General features: G+C 38.1%; 1 protein-coding gene across 1 annotated transcript in view; it reads right to left on the reverse strand.

Annotated features, from left to right (window-relative positions):
* The window catches only part of LOC131773262 (probable ATP-dependent RNA helicase DDX60), a 30,065-nt gene that overhangs the window by 2,378 nt on the left and 12,373 nt on the right, over window positions 1-15,314 (reverse strand). Inside the window, 29 exon segments of the mRNA XM_059089251.2 lie at window positions 794-1,062; window positions 1,600-1,753; window positions 2,306-2,421; window positions 2,528-2,672; window positions 2,878-2,982; window positions 3,376-3,576; window positions 4,044-4,076; window positions 4,078-4,149; window positions 4,656-4,808; window positions 5,302-5,404; window positions 5,546-5,731; window positions 6,088-6,163; window positions 6,166-6,262; window positions 6,738-6,860; window positions 7,107-7,211; window positions 8,307-8,473; window positions 8,813-8,898; window positions 9,057-9,172; window positions 9,721-9,816; window positions 10,104-10,226; window positions 10,565-10,714; window positions 10,959-11,087; window positions 11,839-12,032; window positions 12,741-12,935; window positions 13,236-13,284; window positions 13,385-13,563; window positions 14,263-14,378; window positions 14,495-14,609; window positions 14,931-15,083. Coding sequence (XP_058945234.2) covers window positions 794-1,062; window positions 1,600-1,753; window positions 2,306-2,421; window positions 2,528-2,672; window positions 2,878-2,982; window positions 3,376-3,576; window positions 4,044-4,076; window positions 4,078-4,149; window positions 4,656-4,808; window positions 5,302-5,404; window positions 5,546-5,731; window positions 6,088-6,163; window positions 6,166-6,262; window positions 6,738-6,860; window positions 7,107-7,211; window positions 8,307-8,473; window positions 8,813-8,898; window positions 9,057-9,172; window positions 9,721-9,816; window positions 10,104-10,226; window positions 10,565-10,714; window positions 10,959-11,087; window positions 11,839-12,032; window positions 12,741-12,935; window positions 13,236-13,284; window positions 13,385-13,563; window positions 14,263-14,378; window positions 14,495-14,609; window positions 14,931-15,083 — 3,806 coding nt within the window.

The raw sequence follows: 15,314 nt of genomic DNA on the forward strand, positions 1-15,314 counted from the left end.
CAACTACTTAAACTACCACACAACGAAATAAAATTTGATTGCAAAGTTCCACGCTAAACCGGTATTAAAATATAGGAAAACTTTTAAAAAGTTATAAAAACTGTTCGTAAAGCATTTTGATGACGTTTCGACGATACTTCACGGGATTATAAAGTCAAGAGTGAAGAGGGCAAGTGAAAACCATATAAAGTGCTAAAAGAGAATGGGCAGATTATTTTCTGATGGGTATAGTTCCAAAGGAGAAAGAACTTTTTGGTAAAAAAACTTATCTTATGCAACTTTCTCAGAATCAAAAGTGTCAGTTAATAAATTTAACCAGTGTTTGATCGCTTAGGTTGTTTCACCAAATGAAGTGCAAGCACTTTCCGCATGCTTTTCCAAGTATACTTTAATGACGAATGTATGACTCGTTGCATTTACATACTGACTATAGCGCCGCTGACAATGTACCAAGGGCGCAGTTTCCCACGCCATCTGCGTTGCTTCAGCGTTACTTGCAGTCTCTTTTTGCCGTTTTTGCCGAGTAAGTTTTAGGGTAGGATTTCAGGCTGTGTAAGAAGCAACAACTTCGAATCGTCTAGATCCTCGTTTGTCATTCGTAATGATTACCCTGTACAAGAATACAAGGAATGTGGACGCATAGAAGTTGTTGTGTCGTATTTATTTTGCTAAGCGTAGCTGGCCCCTGCAACGAAAGAGCAAAATGCATGCATCCTAGCGAAATTACGTCGAAAGTGTTAGAGAACTTTTTCAACATTTTAATGGACGCTTGGTTTTGGGAAACTTTTTTCACCTCAAGCAGATGATCAATTCGTTCTTCTTCCTTATCTTCTTCATCATTTCCAAGCTCAACTGTCACGTTCTCGTTGGCGACTTCGACATCGCTTTCGTCTGATTCCGGATAACTGGCTGCGGTCTCGCTCGAAGAATGCAATCGTAAGTCTGAATTTCCCGACAATGCAGCGAAGGAAGAGCAGGCAGAGTACGGTATGGATGAGGACACGAGCCTTTCGATAACATCGTACTTGTCATCGTCACCGACACTTCCTTGCTTTGGATATTCTGCAAAAGAAGTTTACTCCGTTTGGTAAATAAGAACGTTTAACTTAAACATTGAATTTACCTACGTTTTGTGTTTAGCTTAACCTTGCTCACGAGTTTGTCTCTATCTTTTGAACCATTTCCATAGGTACAGCGTACAGCAATTAAATAATGTACTATGCACTTCGTATAGGAATGTGGACTGAAGTATGTAAGCCAACGAGAAGGGCCTATTTAGCCCAGAGTGAGAAATTTACCAAGAACTATCCCCTTCGATCCGATAATATAATGACCAAAAATGCACCAAGCCTTCCTCTTTGCAGTTGCACAGAATTAACTCGTCAGTGTCGCTTGCAAAAAACAAACAAACAAACAAACAAACACTGACAGAACAAGTTAAGTGTAATTCTTATCAAAGCCGTGAAATACAAACAATTGTTTTCACGAGAAAACAGAGCCTTGCAATGCTAAGGAACTGGCTATGAATCTACTTAAATATTTTACTTCCCGCTCGAAAAAAAATGGTCACATATAAGATGATAAAGGATCGTATTTTACCTATGCCCGATAAAGGGAGTTTGTTCTCCTCTCCTCTTTCCTTTTCGAGGTCTGCAGCCACCGCAGTGAGGTACTGACTAAAGACATCTGTGACTTGGCGGTTGTACTCTCTTAGAGCTGTAGCAAATTCATTGGGAAGATCGTCCAAAATTACCTTGAAAGGAAAGAGATACCAGGAAGAAAACCGAAAAATAAGCAGTGAGAAGCATCTGTTTTCAAACGCATGAACCCAGTTTTTCAAGTGATGGATGACTCTATCCGACGGATAAATTTCCATCCAGTGGATAAGTGTTGACAAAATTTACAGTGTTATCCACCGGATAGAGATTTATCCAGCGGATAGCGTTATCCACCCATTAAACAACCGACAAGTTTTGATTTTTCTTAGTACTTTTCTTTTGTAATACTCATTTTTCAGTTGAGAAAGAACTCTCTCTCTCCCAATACAGACCTTGTATTTCTCTTCTAACTCGCCATTTAATGGCCACTTCTCTGAAAAGGCCAAATTTACCTACACTAAAGAACGGTATGATTAAAGATATTTTTGGTGAGCATTAGGGCGGGCGTTAAGATCGAGTGATAATAATGATTAAACTCGTTATTATGATACGTTATCATTAATACCAAATGACAAAAACTAACACAATTTTTCCCCAATAAAGCGTGTTAAAACAGCCTTGCATTTTTAAGATTTACAAATACTTACTTTTGACGTGGGGCACAAATGGACCGTTCGTTTGAATGAAGCGTGAAGGGATCGTCTGCCGAACAAGTGGCTTAGAACGAGCACCATCTTTCTCAACACGTCGTCTGAGAATTTTCCTGTGATAGGAATCAATAATATGATATCATAGTGATTCTAATCTTCCATAACCTTGGTTGGAGGCTGTGAATATTTGTATTCTAAAGGAAATTAAATAGTCCTTACCATTCTCTTCCGGTTGACAGATCTTGTGGAAAAGACCACGTTGAAGAAAACTGACCAAGACATAGTTTGAGGGCTCATGATAGTGAAGATGTGTCGCCAGTCCTGCCATCTGTAGAGGAGCGCCGTTTTCTTGTTTTACAAGACCCTGCATAAAAAAGTTTTGCAGTATTTAAGTGAGTTTAAAAGTTTATAGTAAGACCGTTTAACTGCAAGAGCGAGTATGTGATCACCTTACTTGAAGCAAATATACAAACTGGTAACCAAGGAAAATAAGGATAGCTGCTACTAGCAAAACATTTCTAACTTGCCCCTCATTTCTACGGTGGAAAGGATCTGATTTTAATACTTACCAATCTGGTAAGGAGCTCGACGCAGAATAAGAAATGTTTCTTGATCTGGCTCTCCATTTCGGGGTGAGTGATGGAGATGAAAGGGTGCGACAGCAGTGAGAGAGCCTGGAAACGAGAGTACGTGCATAACTTGGTGTGTTCATGAATTGATTGAGAATCGATCAATTGGGATTTTGCACATTACTGTGTGAATGAGACTAAGGACTGACCGTTGCTTCACCTAAATTTCGTAAAATATCACCAGTAGGTTTTAAATTATGTCTCTAATGATATAAGTTCTAGAAGTTCATTTCCTCGTCTTTTTAGTAACTGAGGATGAAGAAGGAAAGAACTTCTATGGAAGACTTCAAACAAGCTGTAATTGTTATCAGACGACACAATTTATATCACGTTCAGTGCGAAAAGAGCTGATTATTGATAAAAACTGGTGACAATTGTACAATTGTAGGAATAGGCGAATTATTCGAGAAGAATTTTAGAGGCGTCTTTCCCAGAAACCTTCGTGAGAGCATCCTCCCGATCATCTCCCTTTGATGTCATCAGAAGCAAGCGCAACACCAATGATACGTTAATGGGGAAGTTCCCAACAATCTTTGGAACATTGGCTGTAATGAGACGTTGAACTTTACGGGAAGGAACTCCAAAAAACACTACATTTCCTACAGGGTCAAAACCTCGACGACCTGCCCTGCCAGACATCTGAAATTAGAGAGATGAAAGAGTGAGATTAAGTCCAAATTTAAATTCATATACATATGGAAAAAAAAAACCAATCTGGTTGAAAAGTGACGAAGTTATGATTATTGAAATGCTTTGATGAGTTTAGAAGTCTAATAGGAGAACTAAAGGGATAACGACACCTGGATACGGTTAGATCTACTTGCAGGTAAAAGAGATATTAGAAAGTACTCTGTCCGCACCGATATAATTTTTATACATGTTGTTTATTACAGACAAAGAGAGCTATATGCAAAATAGTCTTATTTGTGGTACTCGTTATCTTTTAGGGTGCTTCTTTTTGTTGGAAACACGTTGCTACCCTGCCTGCCTCATTTTTTTTCGTTCTATGAAATTACAGACACCTGCTGTTTCACTGGGTTCGCTTGTCTGTGAGAGAGATTTGTTTTTCTGTAGGGAAAAAAACTTTTATTTGAAAGTGTTCTTACCTGTCTGTACTGCAAAGAGTTTAAATAGGGTGAATTCTCCAGCAAACACGACCGTTTTACAAGGCATATGAATACCAAGGGCCAAGGTTCCTGTTGCTGTAACGACCTAAAACGAAAAAAAAAGACTCCTGAGTCTTTATATACTGTTCTGTTACTATATTTTTTTCATCGAAACGTTTACAACTGTTGAGGTAAATAGATTTGGTAAGACAAAGGGGAAAACAGAAACTAACCAAAATGTCAAAAAAGGTTTGTGCAACAAAGGCCATCGGTTGCAGTTGATAACAGCATACCAAACTAGTGCGATACTAATGAGGCCACTGTGTCCTTGCTTTTTATCTTTTTCTGATATTTCACATGTATTTTCTTTCTTTTTTTCCTGCCATTTAAACTTCATTCTGGTTTGGGCAAGAGTCACACATCTTTTTAAATCGTATATTAAAACAGCCCATCACACAATGTCTCGCGAGTAATTTTACACAATCACTTTAAGAAAAAGTTATGCCTCAGTGCTATTTACGATGAGGTTAGAAAAAAAATTATTGCTCCACTTTATCATTTAAACGTCCACCTTCGTTTCTAGATCGAAACGAGCGGTTAATAAAGTAATACCTGAAGGTACTTCTCTCTAAATAAGATCTCCACGGTGCCGCGAATTTTGTTTTTCAGTCCAGCGTGATGGTAACTTATTCCTCGTCTTAAAGCTTCCTTTAAAAGTGAATAGCCACGCAAATACCAAATGCGATGCATGATCTTTTGTAAATCCTACAGAGTAAATGGCCAACCTCAGTTAAGGAAAACTTTATTAAAAAAGTCTTTACCTAGGGGCCTTTTAGTCACATAATTCGTAGTCTGATCATCCTTTTTGATGTAGTCTATCTTTGTCCTCTGCTCAGGAGATTATAGAAATACGCGCGCTCTGATTTCACTATAATCACCTCGCGCAAGGTGATTATAGCAGGGATTCTTAATATTCAAAATGGCTACCTCGCGTGTTGTCCACGTTACGGAGGAAGTGATAATCTCTTTTCAAAGAGAAGATATTAATTTTTTGCTGATTAAATTAATTAAAACCCATTAAACTTTAGTGGAAGCTGCTTGCTTATATGTCGATAAACAATTATTCACTTCAGGCTAGGTGAATATTATTAAAAAATTCCCTCGACCTCGTTTCAGGTATGTTTCAAAAATATTCACTTCGCCCTCGGCGAACAATCGTTAAATAATATTAAATATATAGTTGCCGGATGCTCCCTACCTCGTCTCCAATTTTGTGTGTAAAGGCAACTGTGCACGCTGGTAAAGGATCATTTAAGAACGAGGAATCTTTCTCGTACTGTTGTCTTACTTGGTCGTCCAATCTGTTAAGAGAACAAGCCCTCAAGTCTTATATCGTTTGTCATCATAACATGACAGACTCGTTCGCATACATATTGAATGGAATCTAAATGGCACTCGACGAGATATATCATGCATTTACTATTTAATTTGTTTCCGTTTACCTTTCTTCGTTTGTACTCTCTGTCTCTTCATCTCTCAGCCTTTTAAATTCCTTGTTCGCCTTTTTTACCCTCTTTTCGGCAAGCTTAGAGTCTTTCCCTTTATTCTGACGTTTAATAACCTCCTCTCGTTTTTGAAAGTGCTCAGCGAGACCAAACGCCAACTCTTCGCAAAACTTGCGGTCAAAGCTGATAAAAACAGAGGTATATCATTAATAAAGCCCACTGAGCGAGATAGCTTTTTCGGTATTTACTCAGTTATTTTTTGTTAATATACCTTCCACATAACGTGAGTTTTCATCATTTAAATACGATTTGTTTTGAACGTTCGCATTTTTATTTTCGGAACATGAGTCCAACTTATGTGCATCATTCCAATTTGTATTCTGATCGTCATTTGCCTTTTCCTATTGTCTTTCTTTCTCTATCCCCTTTTTTTTCAGTGTGGCTGACACAAAAACCAAATTAAAGTTAAATCTGAATCCCTTGTTATGCATGTCACTGAACGACAATCCCTTTCGGTGATACAGTATGCGGTATATTACCTGAAAATAAGCGCTGGCAGTTTTTTTTGAGCCTTAAGTTGTTCCACAAGCTTTGGGAAATTTTTCCAAATGAAAATTTTCCCGACGAAGGCATTCCTAGCTGAGTCCATTCCTCTTCAGTCGAAGCCTGTTTCTCCAGCAAAATAGAATTCAGTGACTGTAAAACGGCTTCAACCTGGAGCAACAAAAATATGACTTAAAAGTGATTATAATAACAACAGCAGAAGTTACACTTAAGTTAGTAAATCAGTTAGTAAACGAGCCCAGGAATAGAACGTAGGGATATAATTTACAGGAAATGGTATGAAGACCTGTAAAAATGCCAGCTTATCCCTTTAAAATAGTATTTCACCTGAACATCGCACCTCGTGCCCCGTAGGGCCTCCGTATTATGTACCACCGATACAACAAAGAAATAATGTAAAGAATGTAACAGATTTGTGTCTCGCTGACGTCAGGTCAAACAATCTTGATGTTATTAGAGATACGATTCATCAGAGTAATAAGCAGAAAGGAAGGACTCCAAAGGCTAGGGTCTACAGGGCTTTAATCAGCGTCAAAAAAATTTTTTTATTCATCAATGCAATGGCAAACAACGCTAACACATCACAATCGCTGTGCAACGAATTCTTTGGCAAGATTCCCTTTACCTTCTCAAAATGTTTTTCATCGGCCCAAGACTTGAATTCTTTCTTCAGGTCCTTTTCGTACTTTCGTGCGCAGCTCTTGTCAATGAACTTATTTTTCTCGAAGTAACTCTCGGGGGAAAGTTTCTTGAAAGAAAACACAAAATAACAAGCTTGGGTCACCAAGTCGCAGTATTCTCTGGACTGTCAGTATGAAAAAACCATTATTTGAGACTTTGTGGAATCTAGTCTTACTTCAGCTAGCTTTTCAAGATAAAAAAAAAAAGTAGCCCAGAACGATACGAGCTAACCCTCTAACGACCATTATCACAGCTGACAGGCATGCAACTGTAACGTGTAAGACCGAACCTTATTTAAAAGCTACGTACTTACCTGCAAGGATTCTTTGTCTGGCCAGTGCATAGTCATAACATCAAAAAGTTGTAGAGATTCTCGAGGAGTGAAATCCATATCTCTTGGGAAGGAATTCTCTTTTAGCTAATTGGAAACAACAATTTGTTACTCGAAGCGCCTTTAACGATGGTCGAAACATGGAACTGTTTCAGTTGACGGTCGAAAAACCTAACGCAAGGTAATCACTTTGGCAAGTTAGAGCCAAAATTAACGTCATTATTAGCCGCTGAAAACTTGAAGAAAAGAAAAAAAAACTAAGCCGCGAGAAAACGAGGGCGATTAAGTCACGATTTGTTTTCGCACTACTTATCATTGATTTAGAAGTTGGTGTACGTTATCTTATCTAGACCAATCACAGACCAAAATAAAGCAAAACAAGCAATCCCAGATAACTTGCGACACTCAGTTGAAAACTGCTCTATTCCAAAAAAGATTAAGTGAAAGAGGATTGGAAGCAAAAGATGTAAAATACGTATTATAGGAACTACAGGAAAGATACAGTACTGTTGTAAGATTCGCCCGAAGAAGGTTACAAAAGCAATCATGACGATTAATAATGGTAATAGGACCGAGTGTAGTCCAATTCGGTCTGCACTCATACGAGTGATTAACAAAATCGGACGACCGCGAAGCGGGAGTCTGATTTGATAGTCACAAGAATAATTACAGATAGAACTGGACGACACGAAGTCCTGTTACCGATTAATCAAAACTATGAAAAAAATTTGAGAAAGAAACTAGTCATCAATTATACGTTTTCATAAAAAGAAAACAACAGTGAACTCGGCGGAATGCGAGACAACAGCCCGCGCACATGACGCGTTCTGACCACTTACACAAGCATGACTTGTTACTTGTCCCTTTAACTGTTCTATTAGGCTGTCCAATTACAAGTATGACGCTTACACTGTCCTATTAATGCTCAAATCGGGCTGGTGATAACCAATCACGGTCGGGAATTTTGTTATAGTTTTGATTAACCATAGGATTTCCATATCTCTTTTTAGTAAGGTATATATAACCAATATCACAAAATACATGTGAGAACTCATGGACTTACAATCTTACGTTTGGTAAGTTTCTAATTTTTTTTTTTGCGAATTCGTAGATCTCTTCAGTATTTAATAAAACTTATTCTCTTCAAGCTGACCTATGGCAGTTCTGTACTTGACAGTTCACCTGTTTTGCTACAAGCTGAGCACAAGGGTGAAGCCTCGCAAACTCTCCAGTCGCTTTGACATCGTAAGTACCCTCGTATTTCCTGGACTTTTCAGAGAATCCACCATTGCTAGGACTCGGAAGGTAAACACTCTTCTCCAGATCTGAGTATCGTTCATGAAAGTGAACTAAAAAATATACCAGAGATGTGTTGTTAGACCAATTTTTGGCATGGGGGTGACATTCGTTGACCCTCTCACTCTCAGGAATAACCAAAACAGAATTTCTCCTTACAATATCAATATGGTTTAAGAATTGCAGTCGTTTCGCCAAAGAGTTGTTCAGCTAACGACCAGGTTGCTTACGTCTTTGGTCGTTTCGGAAACCTAATTGTCTAGATAAGGTTGAAATGGAGTTTTGAGTTTTTGGGTCAACCCTAATGCGTAAACTTGAGCATTGCAGATTCAAAGACCATATAAGGCCCCTCCATGACTCTCTGAGGTAACGGATTTATTTTTTCGCTTCACCTAGTCTGATTCTGTAGGACTCTCTCATCTGGCCATTTTCTTGTTTGTCTTGCTGCTCTCGAAAGCTTTGAGCGGCTTGCAACCACCTACAAAACAAAGAACGTATGATTCTCCTCGTGATTTAATTTGAAAATGCATGACTAACTTCTATACGTTAACATCGTTTTAACATCGGCGTAACGGGAAAATTTCGTAGGATTCAATAGAACACATTTCATTTTGTGCACTTTGCAACAGTTCTCACCTTGTAAGGTCATCTGGATTTCCAATGGTTGCCGAAAGCGCCAAGAAGGGACAGCGAATGAGAAGAAGAAGATGCTCCCAGACTTCAGCACCAATTTCTTGACCAAGACAGTGAACCTGCAGAGTAAAGGTATGGGAGAAATTTTGGCTTAGGTATAGCCTGAGTGCACAGGTAAAACAGTAATTTTGTTTTATTTTCTTGGAACGATGCCCAAAGTTTGCTCAGCTCGAGTAGTAAGCTTTTGTTACCTCGAATCTCAGAAAAAACATTTTAACGACCTTAGGGCAACTTTTATTATTTTCTCCCTGTATCCCTAGGTAGAATTGACCCTCCAACCATCCATATTCCAACATCCAATGCTACTGCCATCATTGAACCAAATCAAACAATGACTGCTGTTTATCAAAACACCGATGAAGGTCAAAAGTCTACGAATTGATTATGAACGAACGTTAATGTGAACTAGAATTCTTTAAGAACTTGGTTACATAACTTTAGTAAAAGTGATATATCTACATTATTCAACGAGGTAACACTGCACAAAGTACACATCGTAGTAACCTCTCAGCGTTAATTCTGTCTTTTCCATGCTACAACTTTATTACGAAAAATTAAAAAGTGATTATGCGAAAATTATTTTCAAGAAAGTTCATAGTTATTTTACCTCATCGAAGATTACGTATCTGATGTTTTTCGTCCAATCTTGTCTACGAGGCGAGAGAAAAAGTATCTCCAAACATTGAGGAACTGTAACAAGGATCTGCCGGGAATCAAAATACAGAAATGAAAAAAGTTACTCTATATATCCTATTTATACTTCAATCCACGAGCCAAATAGAGAGAAATTTCAAAAGGGAAAAAATACGATATCAGTTAAATGAAAGAGTTTTCAATCAGAGAATGATTCCATGAAATAATTTATGTTTATTGTATTTTGTCAAGATGACTCATCATAAATGTTGCTCCTCATCGACCGCGTGTATTTTGTTTGCTTAGAAGTGATGAGATTCCTTTTTGTCTCGAGTGCTTCTTGTCACGTTTGCTTACCTGAGAGTTCAACGTGTTGTATCGATAATCCCTCGTGAAAACACCATACACTGCCCTTCCCTCTGGAAGATTTTTACGACGAAAGCGAGCGTAAACTGTAGCAGCAACTTGATTCACTAAGGCCTAAATGATTAATGCATCAGTTTATACCTACAAAATCAATTAATACCTACAAAATCCAAAGCCGGAGTAACTTTAAGATAAGTATTGAATATTTGCCACTAATACAGACGTCACATCCTTTAACACGTTTTAAACGAGATGCCATATTGAGGTATAAAATCAGTTTACGCCAGATCCGGTGGGAATAAATTATGTGAAAGGCAGTTGCACAAGGCAACCATTTACGTCGAGGCCGAGTGCCTTTAGGCGGCTGTATTTGACGAGACGAGGTCGTTCAGCTATTAAGGATCACTTTAAGAGGACTTCATAAACTAAATGGTCGTAGCTGGTAACTTCACCTTCGTTGGGGAAACATAAACCACCACACCATCATTGTCTTGAGTCAGCACTTTCTCCATGCAGTAGTATGAGGCAAAAGTCTTTCCCGACGAGGTGGGTGCCACTATTACCGCCGACTCGTTGTTATCCACAGCGTCAAGAAGTTCACGCTAGAAAATATTTGAATAACCACAAAATTAAGCAAATGAAGAGGAAACTACGACGAGATGGAAGCGAAATTCACGCGGGGGAGATTTTGTTGGTTCTTGTTCTAGAATATGTTTCCATTGAAGTTCAAGTATTTAAGCATTTTAACTGTTGTTCTCCACTGAACTTAACCACCTCTTCTTCTCCTCGACGTTTGTCACGAGAGATTTAATTCGTATTTAGAGAGTAAGAAAAATATTAGACTACCTGCCATGTATCGGGAATGAAGTGGTCAACCCTCGAGTCACGATCAGTTCTTGTTTCCCGCTTGAGTAAATGGCCCATGTAGTCAAGTTGGAATCTTGCGCTTGTAGTGTGGACCGATAGTTGTTGCGCCTTAGGTGATAAATTGGGCATAAACAGTCAGAAGACCAAAGAGGAATTTACTTAAATCCCGAGTGAAACGGTGCACTTTTATGAAACGATTGACGTGGTGCGTGCACTCCCATCAGTCGACAGGCTTGTCAAGTTTTGAGCATATAAACACGGTTGCGACGTTTTAGATTCGCGTGCATTTCGCAAAACTATTTTACTAAAGCAATGAGGGGCTTTCTCCATGTTCAGATAGCCTCATCTAAACACACAGAACACCGAGAGAATTCTCGAAACTTGAGCAAGCCCTTAACTACATTTCAGTTTAACGTGAGTATAGCTTATTTAAACTCAGCAGTCTCCTTATTCTTCTTAAAGCTATATAAACACGGAAAAATGAGATTTCTCGGACTATATAGCTCTCTAAGTAAACTCTCTTAGGAGTTGCTGCAAGCAATAGTGGTAGTTTGTCGCATTGCCAGTAAATCTGATTCGCTGACCACGTCTCTACGGGAATTTGTTAATCACAGCTATGTTAGTATCATTTACTTTCAACAATTATTACGGTGCAATGTTGAGGCAGTATCATAAATTCCATGATTACTTAAAAAAAAAATGTGCAGCAGAAGAGGATATCATGTTGAAAAAGTTTTGAGTATACGAATGCTTTGTGGCACGGAGGTCTTTAGATTTCATAACACTATTTATCTCCTAGTAATCAGATACAGGGAAGAAACAGCATAAAGCCAAGCTTGTTTGATCTGACGATACATACTTTTCTCTCACTTTCTTCAGGTAGATCGTAAAGCGTGGCTGCGATGTCATCGAATCCCAGCTTCTGCATAAATCCAGCCAGTTTCTTTTTGTCTTTGTCGGTGAGAAGGCTGTGGAAGTCTTCAGCCATTTTCTGAACACTCTCTAGCAGCAGTACAGGATATTTCATGTCATTAGATCCAGCGTTAGCAGCTCCTACAGGATACAAATGGCTGCAGTTTGGTTTGGGTAATTTTGTTTAATCCCAAACTTGACAAATGAAAAGTAATAGCAAAATATACATCGGGGAAAAAGGGAGAGGATGAAAGAGAGAATTAAAAAAAAGAAAGAGAAATACATCCTGCTCGTACTCAGAATTTGGCGGTTTAAGAACACGTTAATGAAACAGGACACATTTCTGTTTGGGACCTTGTTAACTTAATTTATTGATCGTACCTCTCACTGGTACAAACTAGAGTTAGAGAACCTATTCACATAAGACTTCATCCTAATAACATCAATAGACGTAAAAGATCGAAATTCTTGAAGCATGGATGCCTTCTATCGGAAAGCATAGCAGCCGATCAGTTGCAAAACAGACCTATGAGGCAACAATATCCAATAGTCGGAGTAATGACGAGGATCGAAATGCACCAACAATAACGCGCCAAAACACACCAATAACAACGAACCAAGGTGCTATAAATAGCGAGATGTAAACTTTCAGTCGAAACTTCGGGATCAATACACGATTTAATACTCTTGCTCTAAAATCATGAGAGAAACTGTTAAATGTTCATTTACCTAACGATAAATATAACTCTCATTTTTCAAATTTGCTTCTCAGACTTTATCCAGGCATCAAAGCTGAGAGAAAAAGGTCAAAGATAATGAAATCGATTCACTCTTCACTTTTTCACCTACTTGTCTGCTGCCAGGCTCCAAAGCAACTTTGTGCCTTTTTCATCAGCGCTTGAAGGTGAAGTTCGGGAGTTTTGCAATCTGCGAGATACTTATCGACTAACTGCAAAACAGTGCTGAAGTTGTCCTTCTTCAGGTTGTTGTCGATGTCTTCAAGAAAGTTGCTCCATTTTTCTTGATCTCTTTGTCTTTCTTCATCTGCGAAAAATTTAAGTAAGAAACAACATGTTTTGGTCAGTTTCCTTAACATTAATTTTAGAGCAGGTGAACAACTTCTTATGTAGAATCCTTCACCAAACTTTTGCCATCCATACCCTTCTTTTTCTTATTACAACTTATGCCAAACATCATATTATGCTCTAAGACTGTGGTAAGGATACCATTTTACAATACATACCGTGAAATTCTCACGATATTGCCCAATTACGGTACTTCAGAAGTGCTCAAAATATTTTAATGATTTAACTCCATAAATTGAAACTTTACTAAGAAACAAACCTTTGCGTTTTTTTTTGTTCTGTTCGATAATTCGCTTTGCTTTTTCTCCCTGCAAAAGATAATTTTCCCGAGTTGAGTCTGGCTAAACACATAAAAAACTATTGGGGAAACAATTTAGACAAAAGTTTGATAATAACAAAGATTCCCACCATCTTTCCATCCTTTTTCTTTCCTTTCTTCTTCTTTGGAACCTCTTTCTTGACGGTGATAATTTTGGCATCGTCTATACCACCAACAAGAGAGTTTCCATAAAATCTATTATAGCGAACGTACAGCATCTTTTGTCTAAAATATCTTTTTCTTTCTTGGGGGTCAGTCGGAGGCTTATCTGAAGAACGAATTAGTGAAATTTTGAGTTCATAGTTTGCAACACATGGCTTACGGTATTTTTGTAAAGGTTTTTTCGACCAAACGAAATTCCTTAATTAAGAAGAAGTTGGATGTAACAGGTAAAATTAAAAAAGCTATATACGACAATTAAAACTGCCATTTTATTAATCCGGTGACCTTTTTTTTATGGATGAGAAGTCGTATGAAGGCGAATACATTTCTTGAGTTCTGGGCGTGAGTGATGTTTTTTTTCGTAATTTTACGAACTGTAAGCGAGTGTGATTAACTACCTTTCAAAGCAACACGATTGACCGACAGTAACAAAAAGCCAGAGCAGTTCTCGCTATTTTTGGTTCATTCTATTCTTTAAAAAAATAGTAACTGCCGTTATTTTAGTCTGTAAGTCTTCGGGGGCACTGTTCAGAATGTGCTCGTTAGTTTTTGTATTAATCATTATACACATCTATTGCTCTGCCAAACCAATTTTAATTGTTTTCGAAATATCTTACAAATGAAAAAAATTCATCCACCTTTAAAAGCTGAATTTCGGAAGAGTACATGGCGGAATCCCGTAGTGCACCCTATAATCTACTTATTCATTCTTCATCGACCAATCAGGAACAACAAATTTTGTTGAATATGTAAAAAAAAAACTTTTTACAGTGCAGGTTCCCATGCTTGGCCTTCAAAGCCTCACCCTTAAAAGCCTGCTTTGTCCTGTCGAAATCATCAGATAGTGGCTTCAGAGAATGCCAGTGGTACAGCTCATCAAATTCTTTGCCAATCGGAAACACTTCGTCTTTGGTCTCGTCTCTGAAAGGGGAAAATTGAACAGCCTTCTCTGAAAAGATTATTTTCTCACGCAATTCAATAAAACATGCAGGGTACTTTGAACTTTGAATGACGTAAACATTGTTGTAAGGTCTTACTCAGCCATGGCGTTGATTCTTGATCTAATATCACCAACATACTCATTCACAAGAGCACTTCCAACGTATAGTAGCCTTTTGAGCTTCGCGCTGGAGTCTTGATCAGGACTTGTTCCTGAAACAAATACTGATGATTTCACTAGATGTCCGTCAATCTCATTGAGGAGATTCTGACAGAGCCAGATTGTACCTTTAAAATACCATTTTCTAACAAAATGAACTAACTAGATTAATTGAAACTTGCAGCTTGCAAAATTTGACATTTTTTTCCCTTTCCATATTGAATCGCCAGTTATTTTGATCTCGAAAGAGAAAAGTTTAAAGCTTTTTCAGACAAGAAAGGGACAAGAAATACTGTAGGAACCATTCACATCCAAATGATTGTATTAAATGCGTAGAAAGCTACCGTGGAAAAATTAAGTCGAATTTTACTTACCTTCCTCGTAAAGGAGGCTTGTAGAACTTTCGTCAAAAAATGGAAAAAATCGACTTTCTAGAGAATCTGAATGACATGATCCATTCACAAGAGCGACAACTTTCTCCCATGCAGACTCAACATCTCGTTTAACATCCTGGGGTAGACTGAGGTCTGATGCATATGACAAAACATATAGTTGCCTTGAAATCTTTGAAAGAACGGTCACTGAGAAGGGCGAAGGATCTCTATGTTTTCGTATTCATAGTTGTTTACATACATTTAGCAGGACAACGCGGCGTGTTGACAACAATTTTGCATTGTTTTACATGAAACATGTAAGCTTCAATGAAGGAATTCAACACGGAAACATCAATTTCCCAGAGAACACTGGGTTGGTGATAG

This window comes from Pocillopora verrucosa, chromosome 2 (genome assembly GCF_036669915.1).
Source record: "Pocillopora verrucosa isolate sample1 chromosome 2, ASM3666991v2, whole genome shotgun sequence".
Classification (NCBI taxonomy): Eukaryota; Metazoa; Cnidaria; class Anthozoa; order Scleractinia; family Pocilloporidae; genus Pocillopora; species Pocillopora verrucosa.